Source organism: Sus scrofa, chromosome 4 (genome assembly GCF_000003025.6).
Source record: "Sus scrofa isolate TJ Tabasco breed Duroc chromosome 4, Sscrofa11.1, whole genome shotgun sequence".
In the NCBI taxonomy this organism is placed as follows: Eukaryota; Metazoa; Chordata; class Mammalia; order Artiodactyla; family Suidae; genus Sus; species Sus scrofa.
In genome coordinates, this window is record NC_010446.5 from 80,986,982 (window position 1) to 81,006,537 (window position 19,556).

General features: G+C 34.9%; 1 protein-coding gene across 8 annotated transcripts in view; it reads left to right on the forward strand.

Moving 5' to 3' along the window:
- Positions 1-19,556, forward strand: part of KIFAP3 (kinesin associated protein 3) — a 183,104-nt gene that overhangs the window by 64,950 nt on the left and 98,598 nt on the right. For all 8 annotated transcript variants that reach the window (XM_021089425.1, XM_021089424.1, XM_021089426.1 and 5 more), the window contains one exon: positions 10,693-10,871. In XM_021089425.1, the coding sequence (XP_020945084.1) occupies positions 10,693-10,871 (179 nt within the window). The remainder of the gene's footprint in view (positions 1-10,692; positions 10,872-19,556) is intronic.

Consider the following 19,556-nt stretch of genomic DNA (forward strand, 5'->3'; position numbering starts at 1 on the left):
TAGTTTGATATAGTCCAATTTGTTTACTTGTACTTTTGTCTCCCTTGCTTGAGGAGACATATCAAAAAATTATTGCCAAGGCTGATGTCAGAGTATACTGCCTATGTTTTTTTCAAGGAGCTTTATGATTTCAGGTCTTACATTTAAGGCTTCAATTCATTTTGAGTTTATGTATGTATATGGTGTAAAAAAAAGTAGTCCAGGTTGATTCTTGTGCATATAGCTGTCTAGTTTTCACATCACCATTTACTAAAGAGGCTCTTTTTTAGCCACTGTACATTCTTACCTCCATTGTCATAGATTAATTGATGATCTAAGAGTGAGTTTATCCCTGGATCCTTTATTCTGTTCCATTAAAATATGTCTGTTTTTGTGCTGTACCATACAGTTTTGATTATAGTAGCTTTCTTAGTATGATTTGAAATCAGAGTGTGATACCTCCATTATTTTTGTTCATCGTCAAGGTTAGTTTGGTTCTTCAAGGTCTTTTTTGTTTCCATGTGCATATATATTTTAACTCGATGTATTTTCTTGATGAAGTGATCAGTATATTGTATCATTATGTAACATCCTTTGTAGGTACAATCTTTTAAAGTCTGTTTATCTGATGTAAGTATTGCTACCACATTTTTCTTTTTGTTTCCATTTACATAGAATATCTTTTTCCATCTTCTCATTTTCAGTTGGTTTGTATCTTTAGATCTGAAATGATTCTCTTATAGGCAGTATATATCTGGGTTTTGTTTTTATATCCACTTCATGTCTTTTGACTGGAGCTTTTAGCCTGTTTTCAGTTATTGAGAGGTATGTAATTTTGGTCATTTCGTTAATTGGTTGCTGGTCATTTTTGCAGTCCTTTTATGTTCCTTTTTTTTTTCCTTTTGCTCTCCTCTTGTGATTTGATGACTATCTTTATTTAGTGTTACGTTTGGAGTCCTTTCTCTTTTTTGTGTGTGTATCTATTACAGATTTTTGATGAGTGGTTACCATGAAGTTAATATATTTTATATATATATATAATATATATATATATGTTATAAAACCTATGATACATTATTATTTTTTGTATGACTGTCACTTTTAGTTCAAAAATATTTAAATATTAAGAAAAAACTCATATATACTTACATAGATAATTACTGTTGGCATTGATTCTACTATTTTTGTGTAGATGCATGTTTCCGTCTGTCACAGGATAGATTTACTAATGATGAATTATTTCATTTTATATCTGAGAAATTCTTTAGGTTTTTTTTGTTTTTGAAATTTTTTTGCTGGTTTATGAATCCAGAGTGACAGATTTTTTTCTACTTGCTAAACATATTGTTCCATTTGACATGCTTGCATTGTTTCTGATGAGAAGTCTGCTGACATCCGTATCTTTTTTTAATCTCTTTATGTGGTTTGTTCCCTCTGGCTGCTTTAATATGGTCACTTCATAATTTATTTTGACCAATTCAATTACATTGTGCCTTCATGTAGCTTTTTTCATGTTTCTTGCTCTTGGATTTCACTGACCTTATTGGGGTTGTGGATTTATATTTTTTTATTAAATTTGGAAAATTATCAATTATCATTTCTTCAGAGATTCCAATAAAATGTGTATTAGGCCACTTGAAGTTGTTCCATAGTTCACTGATGATTACTCTTTACCTTTTTCTTCTTTTTTTAATTTTTTTATTGTCTTTTACAATTTTTAAAAAAAATTTTTATTACCCAATTATTTTATTACATTTATACTTGTACAGTGATCATCACAATCCAGATTTATACTATTTCCATATCACACCCCCAGTGTATCCCCTACCCTCAAACTGTCTCCTTTGGAAACCATAAGTTTTTCAAAGTCTATGAGTTACTATCTGTTTGCAAAGAAGTTCATTGTGTCCTTTTTTCAGATTCAACATGTAAGTGATAGCATTTGATGTTGGTGTCTCATTGTCTGACTGATTTCACTTAGCATGATAATTTCTAAGTCCATTCGTGTTGCTAAAAATGCCGTTATATTGTTCCTTTTAATAGCTGAGTAGTATTCCATTTTGTATATGTACCACATCTTCTTGATCCATTCCTCTGTTGATGGACATTTAGGTTGTTTCCATGTCTTGGCTATTGCAAATAGTGCTGGAATGAACATTGAGTACATGTGTTTTTTCGAGTCATGGTTTTCTCTGGATAGATGCCCAGGAGTGGGATTACTAGATCAAATGGTAGTTCTATTTTTGGTTTTCTGAGGAATCTCCATACTGTTTTCCACAGTGGTTGCACCAATTTACAATCCCACCAACAGTGTAATAGAGTTCTTTTTTCTCCACACCCTCTCCAGCACTTATTGTTTGTAGACTTTTTGAGGATGGCCATTCTGGCTGGTGTAAGGTGGTACCTCATAGTGGTTTTGATTTGCATTTCTCGAATAATGAGTGATGTTGAACATCTTTTCATGAGGGTTTTTTGGCCATCTGTATGTCTTCTTTGGAGAATTGTCTGTTGAGATCTTCTGCCCATTTTTTGATGGGGTTGTTTGTTGTTTTGGTATTGAGCGGTAGGTAAAATTTGGAGATTAATCCCTTGTCAGTCGATCCATTTACAAAGGTTTTCTCCCATTCTGTGGGTTGTCTTTTTTTTGTTTAGTTGAGGATTTCCTTTGCTGTGCAGAAACTTTTAAGTTTGATTAGGTCCCATTTGTTTATTTTTGTTTTTATTGTCATTAATCTAAGAGGTGGATCTGAGAATATGTTGGTGTCGTTTGTGTTGGAGAGTGTTTGGCCTCTGTTTTCCTGTAAGAGTTTTATAGTATCTGGTCTTATATCTAGGTCTTTAATCCATTTTGAGTTTATTTTTGTGTGTGATGTTATGGAGTGTTCTAATTTCATTCTTTTGCATGTGGCTGTTTTCCCAGCACCACTTATTGAACAGGCTGTCTTCTCCATTGTATATTCTTGCCCCCCTTGTCATAGACATCATCACCCTGATACCAAAACCAGACAAAGATACCACAAAAAAAAGAAAATTACAGGCCAGTTTCACTGATGAACATAGATGCAAAAATTCTCAACAAAATACTAGCAAACTGAATCCAACAATACATTAAAAGGATTGTACATCATGATCAAGAGGGATTTATCCCAGGGGTGCAAGGATTCTTCAATATCCGCAAATCAATCAGTGTGATACACCACATTAACAAACTGAAGAATAAAAACCATATAATCCTTTCAATAGACGCAGAAAAAAACCTTTGAGAACATCCAATACCCATTTCTGATAAAAACCCTTCAGAAAGTGGGCATAGCGGGAACGTACCTCAACATAAGAAAGGCCATATATGACAAACCCAGAGCTAACATCATTCTCAATGGTGAAAAGCTGAAAGAATTCCCACTGAGATCAGGAACAAGACAAGGATGTACGCTCTTACCACTACTCTTCAACATAGTTTTGGAAGTCCTAGCCACAGCAATCAGAGAAGTAAAAGAAATAAAACAAATCCAAATTGGAAAGGAAGAAGTAAAAGTATCACTATTTGCAGATGACGTGATACTATACCTAGAGAATTCTAAAGACAATACCAGGAAACTGTTAGAGCTCATCAGTGAATTTGGCAAAGTCTCAGGATACAAAATTAAACACAGAAATCAACTGAATTTCTATATACTAACAATGAAAGATCAGAAAGAGAAATTAGGGAAGCAATACCGTTTACCATCACATCCATAAGAATAAAATACCTAGGAGTAAACCTACCTAAAGAGATAAAAAAAATTTTTTTTTAGGGCCACAACTGTGGCATATGGAGGTTCCTAGGCTAGAGGATGAATTGGAGCTACAGCTACCAGGCTATGTCACAGCCACAGCAACGCGGGATCTGAGCCACGTCTGTAACCTACACCACAGCTCATGGAAGTGCCAGATCCTTAACCCACTGAGCAAGGCCAGGGATCAAACCCATGTCCTCATGGATACTAGTTGGGTTTGTTAAGCTCTAAGCCATGACAGGAACTCCCTACATTTTTCTTGTTATTTTTCTGTATGTTTAGTTTTGGGTAGTTTCTAATTATGTTTCCAATTTCACTAATCTTTTTTTTCTCCAGTCTCTAAATTGAGGTTAATTCCATTTAGTATACAATCTCAGGCATTGTAGTTTCTATTGCTAGACATTTTTATAGCCTCCATATCTCTACTTAACTTTTAGAACATTTGTAATACAGTTATATAACTGTTCTGAGGTTCCTGTCTGATTATTCTAACTGTGGTGTCAGTTCTGGGACAGTTTCAGTTGGCTGATTTTTTTCTTCTTATGGGTTATGTTTTACCTGCGTTTTTGTCTTTTGTCTTTTTTGTTGTTGTTGTTGTTGTTGTTGCTATTTCTTGGGCCGCTCCCGTGGCATATGGAGGTTCCCAGGCCAGGGGTTGAATCGGAGCTGTAGCCACCGGCCTACGCCAGAGACACAGCAACGCGGGATCCGAGCCACGTCTGCAACCTACACCACAGCTCACGGCAACACCGGATCGTTAACCCACTGAGCAAGGGCAGGGACTGAACCCGCAACCTCATGGTTCCTAGTCAGATTCGCTAACCACTGCGCCACGACCGGAACTCCCTACCTGCGTTTTTGAATGACTAACAGTCTTTGATTGGAGGTAGGACAATGTGAAATTTACATTTTTAGTTGTTAGATATTATTTTATTCCTATAACTATTCTTGAGCTTTTTTTTTGTGGGACATCATTAAATTACTCGGAAACAGTCTGACCCTTTTGGATCTTGCTCTTATGATTAGTTAGTCTAGATATGAACAACATTTAGTCTGAAGCTAATTATTCCATACTGCTGAGTCAGACCCATGAAAGTACTCTACCCAATGGCCCCTGAATTATGAAGTTTCCAGTACGGCTGGTAAAAATAGGCATTACTTTTAACTATGTATGCATGCCATGTACTTTTTCTTCTATTCTCTCATTTTGTTCTGCTGCATCTCACTAGTATCATGTGACCAGCCAGTATTCAATACACAAGGTAGACCTCTGTGGAACTCTGGAATTCTCTCTTTTTGCAGCACTGTCCTCTCTGGTATTCCTTTCTGTGAACTCTGACCACCTTGGCTTCTTGGGTCCCTTGGTTCCATCTATCATTCAGGAATTCTTTGGGGTTCTGCTGGGATTTTTCCTTGTATCTATCATGACTAAAAACTCTCAAGACAGTATTGTGGGGCAATCATGAGTCATGCCATTTGTTCCTCCTCTCTCAGGAATAACTATTCTTCATTATCTACTATCTAGTGTCATGAAAACCCTTAGTCTGTTTTGTTGTTGTTTCAGTTGAGGGTTTTATAATTAATTCAGGTTACGGAATTAATACTCTATAGTGTTACCTTCCTAGAGCTGCCAAAACAAAGTGCCACAGACTGGGTGATTTAAAACAATAGAAATTTAACAGTCCTGGAAGCTTGAAAACCAAAATCAGGATGTCAGCAAGGCTATGCAGAAGACTCTAGAGAAGAATCTTTCTTTGGCTCATCTTACCATTTGGTAGCTCCTGACAATCCTTGGTGTTCGTTGGCCTGTGGCTGCATCTGTTCAATCTCTTCTCTCATCTAACATGGCCTTCTTCCCACTGTATTTGTCTGTTATGTTGTCTGTTCTTCTATGAGAACACTGATCATTAGATTCAAGGTCTACCTTAATCCATTATGACCTCACCCTAATTATATCTGTAAAGACCCTATTTCCAAATTAGGTCCAATTCTCAGGTTGTGGGTGGATGGAAATTTTTGGAGAATACTAATCAACCCATTACATGTATCTTCATTGGAAGAAGTCTACTATGCGCTTTTTCAACACAACTTTAAAACCTTTTATTAGTGCCTTGTATGGAAAGTCAGCATGAGGCAGTAGTGTAAAAGTGTGAGCTTTGAATTCCAGTGGACTTTCTTGCTGTGTGGCTAGAGCAAGTTATTTAACTTCTCTGAATCTAGAGTTCCCCATCTGTAAATTTTTATATTTCTTTCCTCATAAAATTGGCTTAAAATTGCAATGGATTGACAGTAAATCAACTGTAATGGAAAAAATGATAATATTAAAACAAAAAATTACAATGGGTTGCTGTTTCTATATCAACTAGTGCAGTGCCTGGCATATAATAGTGTGAATTGCCTGTACATTTGAAATATTTGTTAAACCAAAATTTTTATATATATATAGATATACATACGCACACATGTATATACATAAAATATATGATTATATTTTTTCATACAGACTTAGAGATGGTTTATAAGAGTATATTTAATGAAATACTAAAACATTGAGTTAAAAAATCAAAGCCATAGTAGAGTAGAGCAAAAAGACTTTGTTGGCCATAATAGTCTACCTACGTTTTGACAGAAACTTTTCAGATTTAACTCTGTAGCTTCCCGTCAGTCAATGAAAAATGGAAAGCATTACCATTATATATAATTCTCACTGTCAGAATAGAACAATTAAATGAGTTTTTTATGAGAACCTAAGCCTTATTATTACAGGTATCTAAAACAAATTTTAGTTGCCTCAGCTTTAGCTAGTGTAACAATTATATAATGAATTTTATATAGTCATTTTCTGTGTGATGATATTTTGAATATGAAAAATAGGTTTAAGTATCCTCAAATTCAGCTGTACTTTTTTTTTTAGGTTTAAGGTTTCGTTTATTTTTTTTCCCCTGTGCTTTTATTTTTTTAATTTTTGTTATTGTTATTTCCCGCAATACAATTTTGTTTCTACTGTACAGCATAGTGACCCAGTTACACGTACATGTATACATTCTTTTTTCTCACATTATCATGCTCCATCATAAGTGACTAGAGATAGGTCCCAGGGCTACACAGCAGGATCTTATTGCTAATCCATTCCAGAGGCAATAGTCTGCATCTGTTAACCCCAAATTCCCAATCCATCCCACTCCCTCCCCCAACCCTTGGCAACCACAAGTCTATTCTCCAAGTCCATGATTTTCTTTTCTGTGGAAAGGTTCATTTGTGCTGTGTATTAGATTCCAGATATAAGGGATATGATAAAGTATTTGTCTTTCTCTTTGACTTACTTCACTCAGGATGAGAGTCTCTAGTTCCATCCATGTTGCTGCAAATGGCATTATTTTGTTCTTTTTTATGGCTGAGTAGCATCCCATTGTGTATATATACCACATCTTCCTAATCCAATCATCTGTCGATGGACGTTTGGGTTGTTTCCATGTCTTGGCTATTGTGAATAGTGCTGCAACGAACATGCAGGTGCATGTGTCTTTTTTAAGGAGAGTTTTGTCCAGATATATGCCCAAGAGTGGGATTGCTGGGTCATATGGTAGTTCTATGTATAGTTTTCTAAGGTACCTCCATACTGTTCTCCATAGTGGTTGTACCAACTTGCATTCCCACCAGCAGTGCAAGAGGGTTCCCTTTTCTCCACACCCCCTCCAGCATTTGTTATTTGTGGACTTGTTAATGATGGCCATTCTGACTGGTGTGAGTTGTGGTATCTCATGGTAGTTTTGATTTGCATTTCTCTCATAATCAGGGATGTGGAGCATTTTGTCATGTCCTTGTTGGCCATCTGTACAACTTCCTCGGTGAATTGTCTATTCAGGTTTTTTGCCCATTTTTCCATTGGGCTGTTGCATTTTTTGCTGTTGAGTTGTATAAGTTGTTTGCATAGTTTAGAGATTAAACCCTTTTCAGTTGCATCATTTGAAATGATTTTCTCCCTTTCTGTAAGTTGTCTTTTTGTTTTCTTTTTGGTTTCCTTTGCTGTGCAAAAGCTTGTCAGTTTGATTAAATATCATTGGTTTGTTTTTGCTTTTATCTCTGTTGCTTTCTGAGACTGACCTGAGAAAACATTTGTAAGGTTGATGTCAGAGAATATTTTGCCTCTGTTCTCTTCCAGGAGTTTGATGGTGTCTTGTCTTCTATTTAAATCTTTCAGACATTTTGAGTTTATTTTTGTGCATGGTATGAGGGTGTGTTCTAGTTTCATGGATTTGCATGCAGCTGTCCAGGTTTCCCAGCAACCCTTGCTGAAAAGGCTGTCTTTTTCCCATTTCATGTTCTTGCCTCCCTTGTCAAAGATTAATTGACCATAGGTGTCAGGGTTTATTTCTGGGTTCTCTGTTCTGTTCCATTGATCTGTATGTCAGTTTTGGTGTCAGTGCCACACTGTCTTGATGACCATGGCTTTGTAATATTGCCTGAAGTCTGGGAGAGTTATGCCTCCTGCTTGGTTTTTGTTCCTCAGAATTGCTTTGACAATTCTGGGTCTTTTGTGGTTCCATATAAATTTTTGGATTATTTGTTCTAGTTCTGTGAAAAATGTCATGGGCAATTTGATAGGGATTGCATTGAATCTGTAGATTGCTTTGGGTAGTATGGCTGTTTTTATGATATTAATTCTTCCAACCCAGGAGCATGGAATATCTTTCCATTTCTTTACATCTTCTTTCATTTCCTTGATTAATGTTTTATAGTTCTCGGCATATAAGTCCTTTACCTCCTTGACCTCCTTGGTCAGGTGTATTTCCAGGTATTTAATTTTTGGGGTTGCAATTTTTATGGGTATTGTATATTTGTATTCCTTTTCTACTATTTCATTGTTAGAATACAGAAATGTGACAAATTTCTGAATGTTCATCTTCTATCCTGCTACTATGCTGAATTTGTTGATCAAGTAGTTTTTGGGTTGCGTCCTTAAGGTTTTCTATATATAGTATTATGTCATCTGCATACAGTGACAGTTTTACTTCTCTTCCTGTTTGGATGCCTTTCATTTCTTTTGTTTGTCTGATTCCTGTGGCTAGGACTTCCAGTACTACATTGAATAACAGTGGTGAGAGTGGGCATCCTTGTCTTGTTCCAGATTTTAGTGGGAAGGCTTTCAGCCTTTCTGCATTGAGTATTACATTTACTGTGGGTTTGTCATAAATGGCTTTGATTATGTTAAGGTATGTTCCCTCTATACCCACTTTGGTAAGAGTTTTTATCATGAATGGATGTTGGACTTTGTCAAATGCTTTTTCTATATCTATGGAGATGATCATGTGGTTTTTGACTTTTCTTTTGTTAATGTAGTGAATGATGTTGATTCATTTGCGTACTTTGAAGCATCCTTGTGCATCTGGGATGAATCCCACCTGATTATGGTGTATGATGTTTTTTATATGTTGTTGGATTCAGTTGCCCAAAATTTTGTTGAGAATTTTCACATCTCTATTCATCAAAGATACTGGCCTATACAGTTTTCTTTTTTGGTGGTATCTTTGTCTGGTTTTGGAATTAGGGTGATGGAGGCATCATAGAATGTCTTTGGGGGAGTTCCCGTCGTGGCGCAGTGGTTAACGAATCCGACTAGGAACCATGAGGTTGCGGGTTCGGTCCCTGCCCTTGCTCAGTGGGTTAACGATCCGGCGTTGCCGTGAGCTGTGGTGTAGGTTGCAGACACGGCTCGGATCCCGCGTTGCTGTGGCTCTGGCGTAGGCCGGTGGCTACAGCTCCGATTCAACCCCTAGCCTGGGAACCTCCATATGCCACGGGAGTGGCCCAAGAAATAGCAACAACAACAACAAAAAAGACCAAAAAAAAAAAAAAAAAAGAATGTCTTTGGGAGTGTGCCTTCTTCTTCAGCCTTTTGAAAAATTTTAAGGAAGATGGGTATAAGTTCCTCTTTGTATGTTTGGTGGAATCCACCTGTGAAGCCATCTGGTCCTGGACTTTTATTTGTAGGAAGTGTTTTTATGACATATTCAATTTCATTTCTAGTGATCGGTCTGTTCAGTTGATCTATTTCTTCTTGATTCAGTTTTGGCAGACTGTAAGTCTCTAGAGAGATGTCCATTTCTTCTAGATTGTCAAATTTGTTAGCATACAATTGTTCATAGTATTCTCTCACAGTTTTTTGTATTTCTGTAGTATCCGTTGTGATTTTTCCCTTTTCATTTCTTATTTTATTTATTTGGGTTTTTTCTCTCCTCTTCTTGGTGAGTCTAGCCAGAGGTTTGTCAATTTTGTTTACCTTTTCAAAGAACCAGCTCTTGGTTTTATTGCTAATTGTTGAAATTTTACCATTTTCTATATGTATAAAATTATTTTTCTTGTTTTATTATTTGTTAACATATACTTTTAATTACTATTTGATTACTATTAAACTTACAGCTCTAAGAGGGAGCTAAATCATTGTCTTATTTGGTTACTGTGTCTTTCTCCGAATCATAAGAATGTTATTATTTCATATAGCATATATTCAATAATAATACGTTTTCCAATTAATAAATTAACTGTTTAAATTTTCAAGGTTATAGTATGTTATGTTTTTAGAAATATGTCTGTGGAGTTCCCATTGTGGCTCAACAGTAACAAACACAACTAGTATCCATGTCCTTGCTCAGTGGGCTAAGGATCTGGCATTACTGTGAGCTGTGGTATAGGTCACAGGCATAAGTTGGATTCTTCATTGTTGTGGCTGTGGCAGCAGCTGCAGCTCTGATTAGGCCCTAGTCTGGGAACTTTCATATGCCACAGGTGATGCCCTAAAAAGCAAAAAAAAAAAAAAAAAAAAGAGAGAGAGAAAAAAGAAAGAAATACATCTGTTACTTTAGTGAGTAAAACTGATTTATTAAATTATTGAATCAATGTGCCAATTATTTAACTCTCATCTATTTTACTTTTCTAGTTGCTCTTTATTTGCTTCTGAATCTTGCTGAGGATACACGTACAGAACTGAAGATGAGGAACAAGAATATAGTTCACATGCTGGTGAAGGCTCTTGATCGGGACAATTTTGAGCTGCTTATTCTTGTTGTGTCATTCTTGAAGAAACTCAGCATTTTTATGGAGAATAAAAACGATATGGTAACTTACATTGAAATAGCACATTTACTATTTTTGTTAGAATGGTTTGATAAAAAATAAACACTTACCCCCTACTGAGATAATGCTGATTAAAACTTTTATAATAGCAGTAACTCACTTAAATGGCTTCATTAGGAAAAATGGTTCATATTAATTAACATTCCAAATTGAAGTTTTTTGGATAAAAATATTTCCCTAATATATTGTACAGAATGAATCCATAATAAATGTAATATATAGAAAGTAATATAAACTTAAGATTGTGCTTTAGAGTCATCTGGTTTTATTATTTTCCCCTAAGCTATTCTTTCTCCTGCATTTCTGATATTAGTGTATGGAATTTCAGTTTAGCTCAGTGTCTTCTTTCTCATCTACCATTCCAGCTGGTAACCACAACCTGTCGATTCTGCTTAAGTATCTCTTAAAGCTATATCCTCTTTCTATTCCCAGTACCATTGTATTAGTTCATGCCCTCTTTATTTATATCCTCTTCATTTCTCATTTGAGTCATTACAGTAGGTTTTAATTTGCCGTCTTATATTGCATTGATTCTGTTGTCTTTGAGAAATAGTATAAATTGATCATATATTATTTCTCCATCTGAAAAACATAGTGTAGAAATATGTAAAAATGGAATAAAAATTGTCTGCTTTTCCCATGTAATTAAAAAGTCTTTGTAAGCACAATGTTATATTAAATAGATCATATATTAACTATACTTCATCTTCAGATACTTTTTATTTATAATTTTAACTGTTATAATTAAGGCTTCAGTGGACACATCTGTACATGCATCTTTGTCTGTATATCTGTTTAATTTCTTAGCATAGATTTCTAGAAAAAGAATCATTGGATCATTGGAAACTGTTTTAGAGTTGTATGCTATTACAGATCATTATGTGACTGTATTATCGGTATAAGTGGACTCTCCTTAAGATAGTCTAAATATTTAGTGTTTCTACCTATTCTTTTTACTTCTTTTAAAACCTAATGAACTAGGACTATTAAATAACATGACATGATCTTTGAAAACCTGAGACTTATTCATCAGATTGATAAGTGCCTTGAATTCTGATACTTGAAATGTATGAAATTTTATTTTACCCACAGATATTAGCATGCAATTTTCATCATTAGTTTTGATGATTTTTGATGATCTTTGTGTGTCTGATAATATTTTAAGCTTGAGTTTACCTAGATTAATCAAAACATTGATCTTATATTCATGAAGAATATGACATGGTTATATATATATATATATATATATGCCCCTGAGTATAGTTAGGGTGTACCTAAGTAATTGCTTCTATTTATATGTTTAGAATAAATTCACCTTTAGTACAGAATTCATATTGTAGTTTGCAAAATTCATATTGATTTGCCATCACTACTATGTATTGCTTAGATTTATATTTAAATAATACTCTTTCTTATGTGTTTATTCTATCAAAAATGTTCTCAAATATTTTCTGATAAGATCATAGCTTCAGAAGGTAAAATATAAATTGTCTCATCAAATCTCATTTTTTGATTGAGGAGGAAAAACTGAGGTAATTCATCCAAGGTCATGAGAATGATTTGATTGGTGGGATTTTTAGTGTATATGGTATGCATTTCATCTTCACTGTGGAAAAAAATCATTTTATTTAAGGGCATTATAGAATCAGGACTTTAAGAGCTTGACTAGCCCTTACAACCCTGTCTGAATTTTGTAAATTAATTTCTAATTTTGCAGATGAATAACAGGATTATTATTCAGCAAGGTTAAAGGAAGGAAACAACTGCAGGATTTTGGCTTCCTACTCTTCTCTGCCTCCAAGGCATATTTTTTGTTTGTTTTTAATTTATTTTTTTAAAGTTTTAGTAAGATTAAGTATAAGCAATTTTTATTTTATTAATTTATTTATTTTTCCTTTTAGAGCTACACCCGTGGCATATGGAGGTTTCCAGACTAGGGGCCAAATCAGAGCTATAGCTGCTGGCCTACACCACAGCCACAGCAACACCAGATCTGAGCTGTGTCTGCAGCCTACAGCACAGCTCACGGCAACACTGGATCCTTAACCCACTGATCCTTAGCCTCGTGGTTACTAGTTGGATTCGTTTCCACTGAGCCACAACAGGAACTCTGGCAATTTTTAAATGTCGGCTTTAAGAAACATTGGAAGAGAGTTATTTTAAAGGCTGAAATAAATTTGGTCATAGGTTGGTTGATAATCTATCACTTTACATAGAACTTTTAATTAAAGTACTAATTAACTACAAATTCCATTTTATAGACAAAATTGAGAGGGTGTTACATGTTGAGACAACTATTAAATTTAGCTTTTGAGATTGGGCTTTTATGAACCAGAAACATGATTAGAAGACTATGTCTATTGTTTAACTATCTGATTGGGCTATATGGCACATGTTTTACATTTCATTCTGGGCAATGGAAATACAAATTAATTTTTAAAAATCTCTAAGTAACTTTATTAAGTTTTCTATAACAACTAGTGTATATGTTGCTTTTTTGAAAGAAAAATATTACTTAACATAATTAGTAACAGATGAAGTCTGTGGTAATTTTATTTAAAAAGGATGGAGGGGAGTGATGACTGATCTATTTGTGAGGTTGCATTATTTATTTAAATAAAGTGTTCATTTTACTGTTGTTATGAACTAATACTGACCTTGCCTTTTAGAGTTATACATTTTAATGGAAGTTTAGTTTGCTTTAAAAATCTTTCAGTTAATGATTTAAATTAGTTTTCACATTTTTATGTAAATAAATTATGTTTAAAAGGAGTAAGTCGTTAGAATATGAATTTAAGAACAACACAGAGGATACGTATTCCTTGGATTGCTTATTTTTTTATTATTAAACTTGGAAAGTTTTTATATTTTGAATATAAGTCTTTTATCAGTTATATTTTATAAGCATTTACTCATTTTCTGTGGTTTGTGCTTTCATTCTCCTATGAAAAGCAGAAGGTTTTAATTGTTATGAAATCCATTATATCAAAAAAAAAAAAAAAAAGTCTTTGTGCTTTGGAGTTGTACCTAAAAAAATCTATACTTAAGTCACAAAGATTTCTTCCTGTGATTTTTCAAGAAGTTTTAGAGGGTTTGTGTTGATGTCGTTTTTGTTGTAGTCTGTGATCTGTCCATTTTTAGTTAATTTTGCATATGGTGCAATGTATGGATTAATATCCATGTTTTGAACATAGATGTTCAATTGTTCCTGCACCATTTGTTGAAGGGACTGTCCTTTCTCTACTGAAGTGCCTTTGCACTATATTGAAGTTGCCTTCATACCATTGTTGAAAATCAGTTAGCTGTGTATGTGTGTGTTTTATTTTGGGACTCTCCATTGATCCTATGTTTCTGTGCTCTTGCTGATACATTTTTGTCTTGACTACTGTAGCTTTATAATAAGTCTTTAAATCAGGTACTGTGAGTCTTCAAATGTAGCTGTTTTGCAGAATCATACTGGCTATTTCAAATTATCTTTTCATATATATTTAGAGTCAACTTGTCTATTTCTGTTTTAAAAATCCTAGAATCTTGATTGAGATTGCATTGAATCTATTGACAGGATACAAGATATTAGCCATTTTGGAGTTTCCAATTCATGAACATGGTATAACTCTCCACTTATGTAGGTTTTTCATCTTTTTTTAGTTTTAAGCATGCATATTTTGCACGTACTTTGTTACATTTATAACTAAATGTTTTACCATTATAATAGTAATTTTTTTAAAAGAAACTTTCAGTTTCCTATTGTTGATTTATAGTATATAGATATACAGTTGAATTTTGTATATTAACCTTATGTCCTGTGACCTTGCTAAACTTATTTTTTACTATTTTTGTAGATTCTTGGGGATTGTATAAGTAGACAATTATGTCATCTGTAAATAGAAAGTTTTTTTTTTTTTTGTCTTCTTGCCATTTCTTGGGCCGCTCCCCCGGCATATGGATGTTCCCAGGCTAGGGGTCCAATCAGAGCTGTAGCCACCGGCCTACGCCAGAGCCACAGCAACGAGGGATCCGAGCCACGCCTGCAACCTACACTACAGCTCATGGCAACGCCGGATCGTTAACCCACTGAGCAAGGGTAGGGACCAAACCCGCAACCTCATAGTTCCTAGTTGGATTCGTTAACCACTGCGCCATGACGGGAACTCTGAAAGTATTTTTTTAAGACAGTTTTTATTTAGTCTATTCTTAGCTGAATTCCTTTTATTTCTTTTCTTTTGCATTTTTTTTTCTTGGTCTTATTATGCCTGCTAGGCCTCCAGTATGATGAGGAATGTGTGACTTGACATCCCTGCCTTGTTACTGGTTTTAGGAGGAAAACAATGTTTTTTACTATTTGCTATTATGTTAGGTTTTTTTGTAGATACTCTTATCAGTTGAATTAAGTTCTGCTTTAGTCCTCCTGTGTTGAGACTTTTTATTATGAACGGGTGTTGGATTTTTGTCAAATGCCTTTTCTCTGTCAATTGAGATAATAACATGATGTTTCTTCTTTAGATTGTTGATAATTGTGAATGGTGGTGTTTGCCTTTCAGATGTTGAGCCATTCTTGCATTCAGTAGTTAAACACCACTTGGTCTTGATATATATTGCTTTTTTATATATTGCTAGATTTGATTAGCTAATATATTGTTGAAGATATTTTGTCTATGTTTATGAAAGATTAGTAGTTTATAGTTTTGTTTTCTTATAACATCTTGGTCTGGTTTTGTTATTAGGGTAAATCTAACCTTATAGAGTAAGTTGGGAAACATTCCATCTTAAAGTTTTTCAAAAGAGTTTTTGTAGAATTGCTATTATTTCTACTGAAATATTTAGTAGAATTTACCAGTAAAAAAAGTTATCTGGACATAGAGTTTTCTTTCTTTGACTTTCTTTAATACCTATAAGACTATTCAGGTTATCTATTTCTTTTTGAGTGGTAGCTTTCCAGCTTTTGTCTTTCAAATAATTTTTCCATTTTTTATCAGTGTTGTCTAATGTTTAGGCATAAAGTTTTTTGTACTTTTTTCCTTCTTATATGTTCAGAATCTGAGGGTCTCAAGTGATTTTTTCTTTTTCATTATGATGTTGGTAGTTTGGTGTTTTCCTCTTTCCCTTTTTTAATAGGTTAGTGGTTTATCAATATTATTGATATTTTCAAAGAACCAGCTTTTGGTTCCATATTTGATTTTTGGAAGCTATTTTCACTGAATACAAAATTCTGGATTGACCTACTTTATAAGTATCATTGCACTGTTTTCAGGGTTGCGTAGTTATTGATAAAAAGATTGATGTCATACCTCTTTTGTCCTCTTTATATAATGAGTTTTTTATTTTCTGCTTGACTGTATGATTTTATCTTTGCTTTTGCTTTTCATTTTTCAGCAGTTTGAATATATCTAAGTGTGTCTGTATGCGTCTTGTATTCTACTGTTCTACTTGGGGTTCTCTGAGTTTATATCTGTGGTTTGATGTCCTTCATTGTTCTTAGAAAATCTTTAGCCATTATCTTTTTAACTACTGCTTTTGTCTCTTTCTGCCGCTCTTCTGCTGTGTTCCAATTACATGTGTTAGTCCATTTGATAATTGTGTCATGGTTCTTAGATGCTGTGTTGCTATATTTTGCTCTTTTCATTTTTCTTTCTTTCTTTTTTTTTTTTTCTTTTTTAGTGTATGTGGTGGGAGTAGGGTTCTGTTTGGGACATTTCTATTGCCCTACCTCTGGATTTACTTATTTTGGCTTTAGCTATTTAAAGGCTATTAATGAGCCCTTTGAAGCTTTTCTTCATTTCTGCATTTTGAGTGTTGTGTGTATGTGTCTTAAAATTTAAATGTCATTTTTGCTGTGGCATTCTCTGTCAATTTGTGTTTTTCATACTTTCCAGTAGAGCTATTAACATATTAATCATTTTTATTTTAAATTTTCTGACAGCTAGACAAGTCATATTTGAGTCTGTTTTTGGTGATTGCCATATCTCTTATCACTGAGTTATTTTCTTGCTCTTTAATGTATCATAATTTTTTTTGTTGAAAGCTAGATACTATATTTAGATTAGTAGAGCGTGAGATAAACACTATGTCTGGAAATAGACCTCTTTTTAGGCCTTAAGGTGGGGATTTAAGTCATTTTTGTCAGGAGTTCATCTGTGTTGGATTACCCTCCAGGCACCGTCAGCTTCAAATTCATCTAGCATTACTTTATCTTTGGTGGAGTGTTGGTTGTCAGGTGAATTTTCTCAGTATTCACGTGCTGTCCTCTTCTTCAGGCTATCCTAGTGTGCTTGTGCCTTAAAGAGGATTTTTTCCTTCATTTTAACTCTTCCCCCAGTAATATACTGCTATTTTTCACTTTGCTTTTGCTAATCTGGTGCCAGGGGTAGGGAGAGGGAAAGAAAGGAGACTTTTTCCATTGTTCTAACTTAGTTTCATGCTAGTCTTAGATTTGTCCTATGCCCATGATTTTCAGCAATGCGGCTTCTTAAGTCATATTGTTAACTCCTTTCAAGATTTTTATTTTCTGTTTCCTTCCCCCCATTAAAATGGGTCTTCACCCATGTCTCAGATATGACAGGATTTGCCATACTTCCCCAAGAGCTTGAGTCCTTTTTATTTATTTATTTATTTTTATGAGGAAATAGGACAAAGAGATCTAGACAGGATGTGATGCCTTCTCCCCAGCAGAAGCTGTGCACCTACCCCAGGCCTGTGCCACTGAGGGAAGTTTTATCTCCTGTCCTAATACCAGTTTTTCTTGTGACCTTCTATAAGGTCCTGGGAAAACAGCTTGTAAGTGGTTGCAAACTCCCTGAGCATCTGTCGCTTCAGAGCTCTGTAGTCTCAGTCTACTTCATGTTTGGCTCTTAGCAATTTTTCAAAAAGATTTTGTGCAATCTTCCTACCTATTTTTTTGTTAGCTGCTCTTCTCCATTGCTCTGCCCCAGTGCTTATGGCCCTTATCTCCTTGGGGGTGCCTTTTTTCCTTATATTTCAAGCTAATTAATTTCCCTACAACTTCAGCTCTTTGATGGTTTTTTGTTTGTTTTTAAAGTTACATTTTATATTTTCTTACAGTTAGAGTGGGAACCACATCCTTTCCAGATTTTTATATCCTAAAATGAAGTTTGAAGGAGTTCCCATTGTGGCGTAGCAGAAATGAATCCAACTAGGAACCATGAGGTTGCGGGTTCGATCCCTGGCCTCGCTCAGTGGGTTAAGGATCTGGCATTGCCATGAGCTGTGGTGTAGGTCGTAGACGTGTCTTGGGTCCTGAGTTGCTGTGGCTCTGGCGAAGGCCAGCAGCTACAGCTGATTAGACCTCTAGCCTGGGAACCTCCACGTGCTGCGGGTGTGGCCCTAAATACAGACAAAGGACCAAAAAAAGTAAAAATAAATAAAAATACGAAAGTCAAAAACCATTTTCAGCTCCTGGGTTGTATGAAAACAGATGGGAGGCCAGATTATATCCACTAGCCATAGTTTGCTGACTCCTGTTCTAAGTTTAAACTATTACTCATAGCCCAGCTTCTCTTGATTTTTTAAGATTTCCAGATATCCACTGAATATAACCTCAAATTAAACATAACAAAAATTAAAATAATTTTTTACCCTCCTTATCCTATACCTGTTTTTCAATTTAAAGATCTTATTTAATGGCACTTATTTCCACCTTATTGACTGTGTAGAAAAGGAACCTGAGATTGCTTTTCTATAGGCCTTTTCTCAAGATTGGCCCTTAGCTGGGGTCTTGAAACTTGGATTTCAAGTGTTCACACTGTTCCTTAATTGAAAAGGAGGTTCCCCCATGTGACCAGCCCCCAATAAAAACCTTGGGCACTGAGTTTTAGTCTCAGTTCAGTGATAGAGCATGTTCTGTGTGATTCTATGAGGAGAGAGTTCTAGAAAGCTTATAACTGGTTTCTTTGGACTTAGCCTCCATGTGCCTTTTCCCTTTTCTGATTTTACTTTGCATCCTTTTATTTTAATAGGTCATAATCATGAATATGAGTATATGCTGTGTCCTGTGAGCAAATCACAGGATCTGGGGTAGTCTTGGTGATCCCCAACACATTGACCAAGTCAAAAGCTTGAAAGTCACCTTCAAAACTTTCTTTTCACTTCTTATTCAAATTCTTTGATCATGTCTTCTAAATACCTCTCAAATTATTCTTTCCTCTTCAACCTCTTTTTCCTTTCTTTGATTCAGACCTAATGACATCTCACCTGTCTAATATATATTCTTCTGACAATCTCTACCTATTCTAGTCTATACTACACAACATCCTTTATTCATTTGTTTGTATCTTTTTGTGAATGTTTGTATGTAAGCATCTGTGTGTGCATGTGTGTAGAAAGATAGGTAAGTAGATATATAGATATAGAAAGATATATTTATCTTTATGCTGCTAGTCTGATCACTGACTGGACTTAAAAGCATTTGATATTCTCTTGCCTAAAGAATAATGTCATACTTCTTAGCAGAACATTAAAAGCTTTTCATGATCTGTTCAATGCCTGTCTATATAGGCTCCTGCCACTCCCCAGTATATACTTTATACTGTGGTTGTATCAAGCACTTGCAGTGCCTCAAACAAACACTTATATCTAGGTCCTATCCACTGGTTTTCTCTTTTACCTGGATTACCATTGTCCTTACCAAAGAGCAGATATTATACATTGTTT